The following is a 16,243-nucleotide window of genomic DNA, read 5'->3' on the forward strand; positions in this document are numbered from 1 at the left end:
CTGGCAATTATGTGTGTGTAGTCACACCAGGAACAGGAGCGGCAGGGGCATTTTCCTCATGTATGATTTGAAGCTTTGTCACTAGAAACTTAGACTGAGCTCTACAGTCCTCCGAATTCCACAAGCTACCCAATGTCTTTTAATTAACTTCCTTTCCTATTCTTTAAACCGGAGTCAGCTTCTGTTGCTTGCAGCTGAGAATGCTGAATACATTCTAATACAAATTTGCCTCAGCTGTCATTTCTTGAGATCCTAATTACAACAGCTTTCATTTGTTCAGTGCTTACAATGGTGCCGGGAACTGTGCTAGGAGCTTTATATTGCATTGTCTCATGAAATTCTCATGACACTGCAAGGTAAGTACAGTTTATGGTGAATTTATCTTCCCATTTATAGTGGGGAGAAACTGAGGTATCAAGGCATCAGAGGATTTGTCCAGGGGCTTACAAGAGGGTACTAAAGTGTTGGGATGGTAGCCAAGTTCTTGGATTGCAAGGGAGATTGTGGGAGTCCAGAAGAAATCTTTGTGCTCTGCTCTCCATGCTGGGGTGGGGGGTAGAACTCTAAGCAGGTCATTTTGTCTCCATGACATTCTCTTCTCTGAGGTAAGAATCAGTAACACCCTTCTAATCTGGAGATGGTGAAGTAAAGACAAAAATATTTTACTGTCGAAGAAGGAGTTTTCCAGGACAACAGCAGAGATAGCTGACAATGGTACATATTGTTACCCCACAAAGAGGGTCTCTAAAACCCACTGGGGAACACGGGGTAGAAATGGATGCAGAGCAAAAGAAGCTGCAAGCCTGAGTTTGACTAAAAGCCTCAGTGCACAGTCCTGCATCACAAATACGTTTTAATACAGGTAATTTCTTTTCCATTCATTCATAAGCACTTATTTCATTTACCCAATTCCAAGGCCAATAAATCTTGGCATTAAGGCTAATTTGATGTATATGCCGACAGTCTAATTAAGGACAGGGTATTTTATCAGCTCCTCTAAATTTTCATTTCTCTGGTCCATGATTTTTTATACTGGGTTGATCTTTTTTTTATTCATAAGGGCTTCATTCCCATTTGTCATGGCTGCATTAACTAGGCATCTAATGAAGACTTGGATATGAAAGTCTGCATCTCATTTATCTTCTGTAGCAAAATTAATAAAGCAGCAGGAAAATAGTTTCCTGTACTGGAACTTCTTTAGCCCATCCTGAGTCATCTAAAATGTATTTTGCTTGTGTTTTCCAGAATTCGAGCTCAACTCTAAACTTTAGGAGACAGTGTCCAACTTCAACTTCTATCCACTGACAGGCCTTGCGTACCCTGCTTCCTGCCCCACCTATTGCTCCGACATCGAGTAATCAAGTGAAAATGAGGTTGTTAGGGTGGGCCTCTTCTTCTTGGAAAGGCTTGAACTGGAATGGCTGGGAGCTGATTTTCCCACTCATCCCCTCTACCCACATTTATTGAGCTTCTTCTGTAGGTCAAGCTCAGAGATATAAAACAGACTCAAGAAGGTCACAGTCAAATAAGTCATGACACCACTGTTGGCCAATGTCCAGTGAAAGAAATATATCTTGGCCAAAGTTCAAGGTTGGGAGTAAGCTGGAAAGATCATTTGCTCTATCTTTTTGCCTTGGGGAGAGTGACCCTCCCAACCAGTGCTTCTATTATTGAAGGGCTGCCAAAAGTCTGTGATACTTTTGACTTTTAGACTTTATGGGTATATGAGCACATACATCCACAAAGGTTTCCTAGGGCTGCCATAACAAACTGGGTGTCCTAGCCAACAAGAATTTATTGTCTCACAGTGCTGGAGGGTAGCAGTCCAAAATCAAGGTGTCAGCGAGGTTGCTTCCTTCTGAGGGCTGTTAGGGAAGGATCTGTTCCAGGCCTTGGCTATAGATGACTATTTGTTCTTTATGTCTCCTCACACCGTCTTCCCTCTATGTACCTCTGTGTCCACATTTCCCCTTTTCATGAGGACACCAGCCATACTGGACTAAGGCCCACCCTAACGACCTCATTTTCACCTGATTACCTCTGCAAAGGTCCTATCCGGTCACATTCGGAGGTACTGGGGCTTAGAACTTTGACATATGAATTTTGGGGAGACATAATTCAAGCCATAAAAATGAGTCTTTCTGAAGCTGGTTTAAAGCTCTAAGACAGCCTCTTGTAGTACAGTATAGCTGGAACACCAGAAAGAAATTTAAGAATCAGAAGTTAAAGGTCCAAATTAGCCCCTTCCCCTCTCTGCGCCTCAGATTTCTTCTCTGTAGAATACGAGATCTGGACTGGGCCTGCTAAATCCCCTCACAGTTCTCGGGTTGTGTGGTTGATGAAGTGATAGAAATTGAAGCACTGTCGTGGGGAGGTTAATGGTCAGGCTTCACCACTTACAAGCACGGTGATCTTCAGCAAATATTTATCTTCTGAGCCTCAGGGTTTTGTTTCATTTTTTAACTGTAAAAGGGGGATAGTGATGTTAGCTACTTCAAAATGATGTGAGGACCAAGAGGCCCTCTGAATTGCCTGGCATGCCATTGTCACCCCATGTACATGAACTGCTGATGATATTACTACCAATCACGACTAGGAGTCAGGCTTTGAATCTACACCTCAGCTCTCAGATGGTGTCCACTATAAGAAGGCAGGGCTGTGTCCCCATCCTGTTCTGCATCGGGGTCCTGTGCTGCAGCATGAATGCAGTAAGATGCTTTTGCCAGCAAGACTCTCATGATCCTTGTGACGGGCCTGTCCTCATTTCCACCTTATGCAAATTCTACCTTATTCCATTCTAGCCCAGCTCCTTCACATTCATATTAGGGTTAGGACTAGAATTTCAGGTGACTTTTTTTCTTGCTGTATTTTATCATTTTTATGCTATAGAAAAATCTAATAAAAAGAATAAAATATACTGATCTAATTTAACATAGCTTTATAAAGCAGGTCTGTAAATCTAGCCCTGCAATTGCAGCGGGATAATTTAGGAATCGGAAAGACTGAGGGGTTGAGGAGGATATATATTATTTATTATTTAGGCGCACCGAGCCAGTCAGATTAACATCCAATGGACTGAGCCCCGAACAAAGAGTCAGGTTACCTTTTAAGCATGTCATGGGGCAGGGGGAGATCTGTGCAGGGGAAAGCATATTACAGAAGCAAGAAACAGTTATTCATTTGAGACATGCATTACATTATTTCTTACTTTTCAAGGACAAACATGTTTTATGACTTGAGTTTATCTGTCTAGTGACCTTGCAGCTGCACAGCTAGGGAAACAGGGTCTTCACAATGCCTGGGAAAGGGAGAGATAAGGCTCACTAGCCACAGACAGAAAAACAGGCAGTTAATTTTTCAAGGATTCCACCTCTTTCTCTTTCTCAGGGGGATTTTTTTGTTTGTTTGTTTTTTACATACAACTGAGTTTTTGCTTACACATTTTTAAATCTCTTTTAATTCCTGTTTCACAATCCCCCTCTCCTATAAATGCTAGACCACTTGAGGTCTGTACCAATCATTTGGCTCTTACCTTCACTGAACTATTAGTTATTCTCTCAGATGTGTCGTCACCTAGATTATAAGCAACTTGAGGAAACAAACAGGTCTTCTTACTCAGATTTAACAAAACTTATTTATTGACTTCCACAATGCACCAGCCCCTCTTACATAAAGTATCTCATATAATCCTCCCCGCAACCTGATGAGGCAGATAATGGTACCCCCACATCACAAATGAGCCCTGTGAGGCTCAAAGTTCCCATGGATAGTCAGGGGCCAAGCCAGGATCCCAATTTACATCTGACTTCAAGGCCACCAACCTAGCGTAATGCTATCCTTACCCATGTTCTGCCAGCTCCACAGACCCGTGGATTCCTTTCCCTCACCCCAGAACCTTCCGAGTAGGGTTTTCTGTGGCCTTGGTGCCCCCTGGTGGCACAAGAGGACTCATTCCACTGAAAGCCCGTGACCCTGAGCATTATGAGAGTGATTCACAGCCCAGTGTGGACAGCCCTGGGGTAGCAGAGCCCTCTGTACCCAGAGGAAAGCTAGCCTTTCTACCAGAGCTGTGCTTCTTAAACAGACCCTCAGGAGGATTCTGCTTCTGATGGGTCAAGAAGAGGAGTTAGGGTCCCCTGGGCCAGCAGCAGTGGGATGGCAGGCAGGGTCTGTGTTTCCCTCTCTACTTATCCCCCACTTCCCATCAGGACATGTGGGCTTGGGTATTCTCTACTGGACCCTCCTGGCATTTTAATTTTCCAAGAGCTCACTTATGAAAGAGGGGAGAAAGAACAGGAGAAGGTGGTTAAAGTTCAGGACTAAATTTCTTTACCTTAGAGTAAAGGTAACCATAGAGCTCCTTTCCCAAAAGACATCAAGACTCTTCGATAAATCTTTATTGAATTTTTATCATGCTCTATTGCACTAGGGATGCAGAGACGAAGACACTCTTCCTGTCTATGAAAAGTAAACATAAGGGCTGGGTGCTGTAGCTCATGTCTGTAATCCCAGCATTTTGTGAGGCCGAGGACAGCAGATTGCTTGAGCCCAGGAGTTCGAGACCAGCCTGGCAACGTGGCAAAACCCCATCTCTACAAAAAATACAGAAAAAAAAAAATAGCCAAGCATGGTGGTGTACACCTGTAGTCCCAGCTACTTGGGAGGCTGAATCATGAGCTCAGGAGGCAGAGGTTGCAGTGAGCCAAGATCGTACCACTGCACTCCAGCCTGGGTGATAGAGTAAGACCCTGCCTCAAAAAGAAAAAAAAAAAAAAGAATTAAAAAGAGAAAAGAATGAACTTCTTCAAAAGTAAACATAAAAGAGTTACAATACAATGAAACAAATGCTCTAATATGAATGTCATGGAACTTTTTCTGTCACCCCAGAAATGGTTGCTGGCACTCAAAACTAAGAACAAAGAATTGTTAAATACCCCACAAGCTAAAAAAAAAAAAGCAGAAAACAATTAAGGGTCAGATACTTTCTCCAACCATCACTCCAGCCCCTAGCACTTGCCCAATTTATATATGCTATTCCTCTCCCACTGCCTCCCTGCACAGGGGCAAGAAAGCAGCAGGGCAGAGAAAGAGGGGGTGGTAAGGAGTAGCCTGCTCTCTCACCTCCCATGTGGCAAGGACATGTGAGCCAGCTATCATCCTCTTCCTACTTGATTTCCCTTAAAAGGCCTCCCTTATACCTTAAAAAGTAATCACCAGCCTTTCTGAGAATCCTTTTTTTTTTTTTTTTTTTTTGAGACAGGGTCTCATTCTGTCACCCAGGCTGGAGTACAGTTGTGCAATCTCAGCTCACTGCAGCCTCGACCTCCCGGGCTCAAGTGATCATCCCACCTCACACAAAGTACTTGAGACCACAGGTGCTCATCACCCTGCCCAGCTAATTTTTGTGTTTTTGTAGAGACAGGGTCTCCCCACATTGGCTAGGCTGGTCTCAAACTCCCGGGCTCAAGCCATCCGCCCACCTAGGCCTCCCAAAGTGCTGGGATTACAGGCGTAAACCACCATACCTGGCCTGAAAACCACCATACCTGGCCCAGAGAATCCTTTAATCACTAGTCTAGTTTTGAGATAATTTGAGATACCCTGGGGCTACACTGGCCAATACTGTGGCCACTAGCCATGGGTGGCTACTGAGCACTTGAAATATGGCTGGTCTGAATTGAAATGTGCTGCTAACTGAAAAATATACCCTGGATTTTGAAGACAGTACAGGAGAAAAAATGTAAAATATCTCATTAGTATTTTATCAATCACAAGTTGAAATAATAACATTTTGAATATACTATTGGAATAAATAAAATGTTATTAAAATTAATTTCATCTGTTTTACTTTGTTTTGAGACAGAGTCTCATACTGTTGCACAGCCTGGAGTGCTGTGGCTCAATTTTGGCTCACTGCAACCTCCATCTCCTGGGTTCAAGCAATCCTCCTGCCTCAGCCTCCTGAGTAGCTGGGACTACAGGTACGCACCACCACGCCCAGCTAATTTTTGTATTTTTAGTAGAGATGGGGTTTCGATATGTTGGCCAGGCTGGTCTCAAACTCCTGACCTCAAGTGATCCACCCACCTCAGCCTCCTAAAGTGCTAGGATTACAGGCGTGCACCACTGCGCCCTGCCCTGTTTTACTTTTTTTAATGTGGCTACCAGACTATATTGCCCAGGCTGGACTTGAACTCCTGGGCTCAAGGGATCCTCCTGCCTCAGCCTCCTGAGTAGCTGGGATTACAAGCATGTGCCACTGCACCAGACAGTACTTATATTTTCTAATGCTAAGTTTTAAAGTGCTTTTTCTAAAACTAATATGGCCTATACTGTGTTACCCCTAACTTAACATGAATAATTTCTCTACAGCAGGAGTCCAAGACCCCTGAATTATAACATTCAAACTGGAATTTTGGCTGGGTGCAATGGCTCATGCCTATAATCCCAGCATTTTGGGAGGCCAAAGTGGGCGGATCACTTGAGGTCAGGAGTTTGAGACCAGCCTGGCCAACATGGTGAAACCCCATCTCTACTAAAAGTACAAAAATTAGCCACGTGTGGTGGTACATGCCTGTAATCCCAGCTACTTGGGAGGCTGAGGCAGAAGAATCGCTTGAACCAGGAGGCAGAGGTTGCAGTGAGCTGAGATGGCGCCACTGCACTCCAGCCTGGGTGACAGAGCAAGACTCCGTCTCAAAAAAATAAAGAAATAAACAGACTGGAATTTTAAGGAAGCTGCAAGTTTCACTATGACAGCTGAGGAATAAAAAGGGACTCTGAATGCCAGTGCCGGGTATTGGACTCTGGTTCAATACCAGAGTCTGGTATCTTCCGATCTGGGAGCTGGGAACCAGACTGGAAGGTAGGCTGTGAGTAAAAAGCTGGAGGTGAGAGAGTCGGAAGAAACTTAGCACAAGGAATGATCCATGGAGGGGGCGAAGCTTACCAATTTGAATGTAAATTAGCACCACTTTTTCGGGAGGCAATTTGTAAGTATGTATCAAAAGTCTTAAAAAATGACCATGTCCTTTAACCCAGTCATTCCATTTCTAGCAACTTATAAGGAAATTTTAAAACTGCACAAATATTTAGCTATGAGGATATTCAACCAGCACTGTAACAGCTAAAACAAAAAACAAACAAAAGCAAAAAAAAAAAAAAAAAAAAGTGTTAGTATAGAGGCTCACCTGCAATCTCAGCACTTTGGGAGGCCAAGGAGGGAGGGTCACTTGAGACTGGGCTACACACTGAGACCCCACCTCTACAAATTGTTTTTTTAACTAGCTAGGTGTGGTGGGGCGTCCCTGTAGTCCTAGCTTCTTGGGAGGCTGAGGTGGGAAGATCACTTGAACCTACGAGGCTGAGGCTGGACTAAGCCGTGATAGTGCCACTGCACTCCAACCTTAATCCACAATTAAGATACAGCTATAAAATGGAATATTTTGCAACAATTACAAAGGATGTAAGTGAAAACTTGACATGGAAAGACATTTATTCTAAACTCTGTAAAGAAGGCCAGCTACAGAATTGTACCTCCAGTATGTATGTCAATTTTGCTTACAAAAGAAAAAAAAAACATGCTGGGCGTGGTGACTCAGCCTGCAATCACATTTTGGGAGGCTAGAGTGTGAGGACTATTGAGGCAAGGAGTTTAAGACCAGCCCGGACAACACAGCGAGACCCCCATCTCTACAAAAAAATGTAAAAATTAGCCAGGCATGATGACTCGAGGCTGTGGTCCTAGCCAGTTGAGAGGCTGAGAGGGGAGGATAGCTTGAACCTAGGACGTCGAGGTTGTAATGAGCTATAACTGTTCTACTGCACTACAGCCTGGGTGACAGCACAAGACCCTGTGCCCCCCAAAAAATTTTTTTTAAAGGCAAACGAAAAAACATTAAAAGTACACATTTGCAAAGACAACTATCTGGAAGGATATTCTCCAAGGGGTTAAAAGTCATCTGTGGACAGTGGGGCCATAGGTGTTTTCCTTTATTTTCACCAGCTTTATAATTAATTTTTTAAAGTTATTTTTAAATAGTCCTACCCAGTCTTCCTTACAAGTTAGGACCCAAATGCCACTCTCTTCCCCTAAACTGTCCGGAGTCCCCTCACCATAATAAGCACCAATGTCTTCGTTAAAATCCCGACACTTTGCCAACACTCAGCTGGGGAGTTGAACCTTGCTCCATCTGGTCCTTTAGTCCCTGTGTGCGTCCTTCCCCCTACGAGCCTACTGAGCCCCTCCCAGAGGTCCCGTGTCTTCCCCGTACTTGCCCCACAGGCTAGATCAGACCCTGTCTGACCCCTGGGTTATTGTAAAACTTTAAGATCTGTCCCCTAGGTCTCGGACTAGGTTGAAGTAGGGTCCAAAGGTTAAAAAACACTGACACAAAATGCCAGGCCACGAACTGAGATACTGAGGCCCGGCTGCAGACCTCTCTTCCTACAGGGGAATAATCCCTGCGGGACGGTTCCGCCATGGAGCCAGGAGCGGGTCACCGCGTCGGCAGCCCAAGCCTTCGCCGGGCTCTGTGCGGCGGAAGCGCAGTGATGTTTTCCAGTAAAGAACGCGGACGTTGCACCGTGATCAATTTTGTCCCTTTGGAGGCGCCGTTACGGCCCACGCCCCCCTCGCGTCAAGTGACTGAGGACTGTGCTGGAGAAGGACGTGTCGTGCCGCTGGGTTCTGGGTCAGGGTGGTCGGTGGATGGGATGGAGGCGACCTTGGAGCAGCACTTGGAAGACACGTGAGTAGTGCGCGCTTCTTCGGCCTGTTCTGAGGTCGCGGCGGAGGAACTTGAGCGGGACGAAAGGCGCGACCTGCGAGTGCCGGCCAGGGCGTCTCGGGGACGTGTCGCGACCCCTGGGACACGGGATGAGGGGACTAAGCCCTACCCAAGGGCCGCAGGGCGGGGCAGGTGACCCGGAATTAAAATCCTGCCGGGCAGCGCACATTCCCTCTTGAACGAGTCTCCTGGGCCCAGGCCACGGGCCAAAACTGCCTATCTCATTGTTGAAATCGTCTTTAGGGTCAGGGTTGTTCCGCACGAGTTTTAGGAAACGGGTTGACTTTTGGGAAGATTGTGCCGGTTGTGCAGAGTTGAGCCCTGCAGTGTAAACAGACGCGTATCTCCTTGTGTGTAACCTATCAGTTACTTGGTGCTTCAGTAGATAACAATCATCCTTCAAATTTTTCGAACGAGCAGTATCTATGTAAAATTCAAAACTGGAAAAGTATAAAGGGTACAGAGAGACACCTGCCTACCACCGATGTCCCTCAGCTTCCACTTACCCTCCAGGAGGTAACTTAAGAGTTTTTCAACGGCTGTTTTAAATGAGTTAGTACTAAAACATGCATTTTTTAACAAGAGTGAAAACATCCTAGATGTTTTTCACTCAGTGTTTGTGGCCCTGCAGAACTCAGCAGTACACATTTTTTTCTCTCATCAGAGAGAAACTGGTTTATTTAAATTAATTAATTAGAACTCTTTTCTTTTGTTTTCTTCTTTTCTTTTCTTTTTTTTTTTTTTTTTTTTTTTTTGAGACGGAATTTCGCTCTTGTTTCTCAGGCTGGAGCGCAATGGCATGATCTCGGCTCATCGCAACCTCCGCCTCTGGGGGTTTAAGCGATTATCCTGCCTCAGCCTCCCGAGTAGCTGAGATTATGGTCATGCGCCACCACGCCCGGCTAATTTTGTATTTTTAGTAGAGACGGGGGTTTCTCCATGTTGGTCAGGCTGGTCTTGAACTCCGACCTCAGGTGATCCATCCACCTCACACGGCCTCCCAAAGTGCTGGGATTACAGGCATGAGCCACCGCGCCCGGCCCTAGAACTTAATTTTTTTCTTAGGGTGTGACAATGAAAAAAGATTGAGAAATATTGATTTAAAGCACTTAAAGAATGCCTGGTACATAGAACACCTGTGTGTTTATATTTATTTAAATCTTTTTTCTCCCATTATGTACTTCTGTGTTCCTGGAATTAGAATGAAGAATCCCTCCATTGTTGGAGTCCTGTGCACAGATTCACAAGGACTTAATCTGGGTTGTAAGTATCTCTCATACCAACCATTTGGTGAATTGCACAGCATCTGATGTTGACTTGGAGCCTAGCGTGCTATTATTTTCTAGCTTTTATTTCCTGTTGCCTTGCCAGTTCTTTCTGCATTTGAGAGTAGAGATTATCTCCAAATAACAGTATCAGAAAATTGAAACTTTCAGTTGGTATTTATGAAGGAAGATGTTCCTTTCAGTCCTATAGCAATAAATAGTTGTCTCTACTAAAAATAGTATTTGAATCATTTTAAATTGAGTCTAGAAAGGACTTCAGATAACGGCTGTTAACCATTTATTGAGTGTATTCCATATGCTGAGACTGCTAGGTTTTAAATACATTATCTTTAATTTTCACAACAACCCTGCAAGGTGGGTGGTGTACTATTTTTAAGCTCAACTACACTAAACAAGAAGTGAATAGGCAGTAAAATGGGGTTTCATTGTTGGATATACCTGGTCTCAACCCCTTGCTCTTTCATTTGCTAGTAGTGTGAACATGGACCAAAAAACTACCATTTAGGGCTTCATTTTCTTCACTGAGTTGTTATTTAATAATGGTAATAATCATAGAGTTATATTTATTGAGCTCTTATGTGCCAAGCACCATTGTAAGTGCTTTACATATACTCTTTTATTCCTCATAACAACCCAGTGGGGTAGAAAAAGAAATTGAGGGGCCAGGTGCAGTGGCTTACGCTTGTAATCCCAGCACTTTGGGAGGCCAAGGCAGACGGATAACTTGAGCCCAGGAGTTCAAGACCAGCCTGTGCAACACAGTGAGACCCCCCATCTCTATTTAAAAAAAAAAAAAAAAATATATATATATATATATATATGTTTTTAAAATTTAAAAAAAGAGGCCGGGTGCGGTGGCTCACACCTATAATCCCAGCACTTTGGGAGGCAGAGGCGGGTGGATCACCTGAGGTCAGGAGTTCGAGACTAGCCTGGCCAACGTGGTGAAACCACATCTGTACTAAAAATGCAAAAAAAATTAGCCAGGCATGGTAGCAGGTGCCAGTAATCCCAGCTACTCCGGAGGCTGAGGCAGAGAATCACTTGAACGTGGGAGGTAGAGGTTGCAGTGAGCCAAGATTGTACCATTGCACTCTAGCCTGGATGACAAGAGCAAGACTCCGTCTCAAAAAATAAAAATAAAAAAAAAAGAAACTGAGACACAGAGGTTAAATAATTTGCCTGAGGTCATACAGCTGGTAAGTGGTTAAGCTAGGATTTTTGTCTGGCCCTGAGGCCTCTTAATCACAATTTTTTTTTTTTTTTTTTTTTTTTTTTGGAGACAAAGTCTTGCTCTGTTGCCCAGGCTAGAGTGTGGTGGCACAATCTTGGCCCACTGCAACCTCTACTTCCCAGGTTCAAGCAATTCTCCTGCCTCAGCCTCCTGAGTAGCTGGGATTACAGGCATCTACCACCACGCCCAGCTAATTTTTGTATTTTTAGTAGAGACAGGGTTTCACCATGTTGGCCAGGTTGGTCTCGAACTCTTTATCTCAGGTGATCCACCCACCTCAGCCTCCCAGAGTGCTGGGATTACAAGAATGAGCCACCATACCCGGCCTAATCACAATATTTTAAGGTTATATAATATGTATAAAATGCTTACATAGAACTGAGACATAATACTTAATGAATGGTAGCAATTACAGATGAGGAAATAAGTTTGGAAAGGTAAATAACTAAAGCAGTTAATTAGTGACAGAACTAGTAAACCCAAGACTTGTTGCTCCTAAGTCAGGAATGTTTAAAGCTCTGAATTTTTGCTGGAAGGGTAACTGAAAGAGGTAATCTGTGTAACTCAGTTATGTTTAACACGCACATCAGTCATTTGGGAGAAAAAGGGTAAATTTTTGGAAGCATTTGCCAGGCTCACTAATGGAAAGACTGAAATTCAGGTATGGAAATCTAAAACTAAATGAGTTCCTTCAAGAAACCTTCAAGGCCTAAACGTCGGCATCAGATCTGGTCAAAATGTTTTGTATAGTAATGGTACATCCATATGCTCTGCCATAGTGGCATGTCTGTTACCTGATTTGGTTTCAGGTACAGTTAAGTTTGTGTTGCCTTTGTATACAGAATTATATTGTGAAGTATACTTAGTAATTAATTTTCATACCTAGAATTTATAGGTACTTTTGTACCCAAGATTTAGTTACTATAATATATACAGATTAATACAAACATTAATAAAAAGACAATTCTGTTGACATTTTAAAACAACCAGCTAGCTTATTCTAGCAGAAATACTCTGTGAGCAATCAGGTGACATATATCATCTCTGTTTTCCAGGCCGTGGGACCCTGTCAGATGAGCATGCTGGAGTGATATCTGTTCTAGCCCAGCAAGCAGCTAAGCTAACCTCTGACCCCACTGATATTCCTGTGGTGTGTCTAGAATCAGATAATGGGTGAGTAGATTTCAACAGATCCTTTCCTTTTTGTTCAGAAAAATTCCTGGTAAAATTGGCGGGGGCCGGCCCTGTGTTCATCAGTGATTCCTTATTCAAACTACTTTGGGAAAAGTTCTTAATCTTTTGGATCACAGGAACAGACAAGTTGATCCCTAAAGCTAATGTGCTCTCAAGACACAATGCTATTTAAATGAAGAATAAGAATTGGCACAAACTATCAGTTTATCAACAAAAAGAAAGTAGTAAATAGCACAAAGGAAAACTAATCCGAGAATAAAACTAATTTTTTTTTCTTTTTTTTTTTTTTTTTTTGAGGCAGGGTGTTGCCCTGGCACCGGGCTGGAGTACAGTGGTGTGATCATGGGTCACTGTGACCTCAACCCTTCTCAATCGCTCAAGCGATTCACCCAACTCAGCTTCCTGAGTTATAGCTGACACTACAGGTGTGCACTACCACACCCAGCTAATTTTTGTATTTTTTTGTAGAGAGGAGGTTTCACCATGTTTCCCAGGCTGGTCTCAAACTCCTGGGCTCCAGTGATTTGCCCACCTTAGCCTCCCAAAGTGCTGGGATTACAGGAATGAGTCACTGCACCCAGCCAAAAATTACTTCTAAAGTAATAAAATCACTAAAGATATTCCAAGTGATAGTCCTCAGAATAATATGTGAAAAAACATATACAACTGCTACTATCACAGCTTTGTAAAAAGAAGAAACATACAGTCATGCATTGCTTAACAATGGGGATACATTCTGAGAAATGTGTCAGGCAGTTTTGTTGTATGAACATCATAGAGTGTACTTAAACAAACCTAGGTGGTATACCCTATTACACATCTAGGCTGTATTGCTCTTAGACTGCAAAGATTTGTACCTAAATAATGTAGGCAGTTATAACAGTGGTATTTGTGTATCTAAACATAGAGAAGATACAGTAAAAATACGATATAGAAAAAATTTTTTTAAAGTTTTTCTGAATAGGGCACTTAACCACGAAGGGAGCTTACAAGACTGGAAGTTGCTCTGAGTGAGCCAATAAAACTTTTTGACCTTTATAATAACACTTAAAACAATTGTACAGCTGCACAAAAATTCTTTTTTAATTTTTTTTTCCACTTTTTAGATTTTTGTTAAAAACAAAGAAGAAACACACATTAGCCTAGGCCTGCACAGGGTCAGGATCATCAATATCACAGTCTTCTACCTCCACGTCTTCTCCCACTGGAAGGTCATCCAGGGCAGTAACATGCATGGAGTTGTCATCTCCTGTCTCCTGTAATGATGATACCTTCTGGAATACCTCCTAAAGGACCTGTCTGAGGCTGTTTTATAGTTAACCTTTTCTTAATAAGTAGGAGTGGTATACTCTAAAATAATTATAAAAAGTATGCCGGCCACAGTGGCTCACACCTATAATCCCAGCACTTTGGGAGGCCAAGGCGGGCAGATCACTTGAGGTCAGGAGTTCGAGACCAGCCTAACCAACATGGTGAAACCCTGTCTCTACTAAGAATACGAAAGTTAGCCAGGCATGGTGGCAGGCACCTGTAATCCTAGCTACTCGGGAGGCTGAGGCAGGAGAATTGCTTGAACTCGGGAAGCAGAGATCACGCCAGTGCACTCCAGCCTGGGCAACAGAGCAAGACTCCATCTCAAAAAAAAAAAAAAAGTGTAGTAAATACATAAACCATAGCATAGTCATTTATTATCAAGTGTTATGTACTGTACATAATTGTATGTGCTATACTTTTTATGACTGGCAGCACAATTTGTTTACAACAGCATTACCACAAACATGTGAGTAGTGTGTTGTGCTGTGTGACGTTGGGACAGTTAAAAGGTCACTAGGCAATAGGAATTTTTCAGTTCCATTATAATCTTATGGGACTACCATCATATGTAGGGTACACTGTTGACTGAAGCATTGTTATGCAGCACATGACTGTATCATATACATGCAAAGAAAACAAGGACCAGGAAAGCCTTTTTTTTGTAGTTCCAGCTACTGAGGTGGCTGAAGCAGGAGGATTGCTTAGTCCAGGAGTTTGAGGCCAGCCTGGGCAACATAGCAAGAGAGTGCCTAAAAAAACCAAAACAAAGAACCAGGGAAATATTAACAGTGGTTGTCTGTGTGTAGTAGGATTAAGGATTCATTTCGTGTTTATATGCTATATGTTTATGTATTTCCCAAATGTTTTGTTATATTTATTGGTTTTATACATAGAGAACAATTACATTATTTTATACATTGTGTCCTAAACCAGACAACATCTTTAATCTTACAGTGAAGTACCACTGATAATGTCTTACTGAATATTTTCTTCCTTGCATTTCAGGAACATTATGATCCAGAAACATGATGGCATCACAGTGGCAGTGCACAAAATGGCCTCTTGACACCTCATATCTGTTCTTCAGCAGCCTGTCACAGGAACTCGATCCTACCTATGTTAATTACCTTATAGAACTACTAAAGTTCCAGTAGTTAGGCCATTCATTTAATGTACATTGGGCACTTTTCTATTTATTTAAGAGTCAATTGCTTTCTAATGCTCTATGGACCGACTATCAAGATATTAGTAAGAAAGGATCATGTTTTGAAGCAGCAGGTCCAGGTCACTTTGTATATAGAATTTTGCTATATTCAATAAATCTGTTTGGAGGAAAATGGATCTTTTCTAGATTCTTTAAACTTAACCAAATGTTCTTTTTGTTCAGTTATCAAATTGTAATTGTTTTAAAAGGTCTTTGTTCTAAATTACTTGCTTTTGTTTAAGAAGCTTCCTGAAATACCTACATTCTCACCAGGTACATCCATGGATCCCACCCCTGTGCAGTCAGAGATCTAAATATAACTTTTAACCCCTCAATAGCCTACTGACTTAAACATTAACACTAGTTTTCTATGTTTCATGTCTTTTTGGTTTTGTTTTTGTTTTGTTTTTTTTTTTGGTAGACAGAGTCCTGCTCTGCTGCCAGGCTGGAGTGCAGTGGTACGATCTCGGCTCATTGCAACCTCCGCCTCCCGGGTTCAAGCGATTCTTCTGCCTCAGCCTCCCGAGTAGTTGGGATTACAGGCATGTGACACCACACCTGGCTAATTTTTGTATTTTTAGTAGAGACGGGGTTTCATCATGTTGGCCAGGATCGTCTCGATCTCTTGACCTCGATCCACCTGCCTCAGCCTCCCAAAGTGCTGGGATTACAGGCAATGAGCCACCGTGCCCAGCTGTTTTATGTATTATATACTATATTCTTACAGTAAAGTAAGCTAGAGAAAAGAATGTTATTAAAACTATAAGGAAGATAATATATATTTAATATTCATTAAGTAGAAGTGGATCGTTATAAAGGTCTTTGTATATGTCATCTTCACAATGAGTAGTATGAAAAGGAGGGTTTGTCTCACTGTCTCAGGGTGGCAGAGGTGAAAGAAAATTCATGTGTAAGTGGATCCGTGTTGTTCAAGGATCAGCTATACTATATGGCAGGAACTCATTTAATTTTCCTTAACAACCCTATACAGTAGGTACTCTTATTTACCCTATCTTAGGTTTGTGTAACTAAGGCTATGAAATTACCAGAGTCATCATTTGGACTCAGGACTCCAACTCAGAGTCTGTACTCTTTTTTTTGTTGTTGAGATGGAGTCTAGCTCTGTCGCCCAGGCTGGAGTGCAGTGGCATGATCTCGGCTCACTGCAAGCTCTGCCTCCCGGGTTCATGCCATTCTCCTGCCTCAGCCTCCCCAGTAGCTG

At 42.7% G+C, this 16,243-nt stretch overlaps 1 protein-coding gene and 1 long non-coding RNA gene across 2 annotated transcripts; one reads left to right on the forward strand and one right to left on the reverse strand.

Annotated features, from left to right (window-relative positions):
• Nucleotides 1-361: 361 nt before the first annotated feature.
• LOC144332103 (uncharacterized) lies at nucleotides 362-8,525 on the reverse strand. Its single transcript, XR_013399863.1, has 3 exons — nucleotides 8,392-8,525; nucleotides 4,334-4,454; nucleotides 362-631 (listed from the first exon to the last, which is right to left on the reverse strand). It is a non-coding gene; the product is annotated as an uncharacterized LOC144332103 (long non-coding RNA).
• LAMTOR5 (late endosomal/lysosomal adaptor, MAPK and MTOR activator 5) lies at nucleotides 8,379-15,154 on the forward strand. The gene is made up of 4 exons (XM_001101104.5): nucleotides 8,379-8,750; nucleotides 9,991-10,052; nucleotides 12,365-12,482; nucleotides 14,823-15,154. Exons 1-4 carry the CDS (start codon nucleotides 8,482-8,484, stop codon nucleotides 14,881-14,883), a joined length of 510 nt encoding a protein of 169 aa, XP_001101104.4. The 5' UTR covers nucleotides 8,379-8,481; the 3' UTR covers nucleotides 14,884-15,154.
• Nucleotides 15,155-16,243: the final 1,089 nt, after the last annotated feature.

This window comes from Macaca mulatta, chromosome 1, assembly GCF_049350105.2.
Source record: "Macaca mulatta isolate MMU2019108-1 chromosome 1, T2T-MMU8v2.0, whole genome shotgun sequence".
NCBI classification, from domain to species: Eukaryota; Metazoa; Chordata; class Mammalia; order Primates; family Cercopithecidae; genus Macaca; species Macaca mulatta.

What these genes read in the sequence shown, in the direction of transcription:
- LAMTOR5 (XM_001101104.5), top strand. Translation starts at nt 8,482, where the DNA reads ATGGAGCCAGGAGCGGGTCACCGCGTCGGCAGCCCAAGCCTTCGCCGG. An exon ending in ACAAGGACTTAATCTGGGTT is followed by an intron (nt 10,053 to 12,364) that starts GTAAGTATCTCT and finishes TCTGTTTTCCAG; the next exon opens with GCCGTGGGACCCTGTCAGAT. An exon ending in TGTCTAGAATCAGATAATGG is followed by an intron (nt 12,483 to 14,822) that starts GTGAGTAGATTT and finishes CTTGCATTTCAG; the next exon opens with GAACATTATGATCCAGAAAC.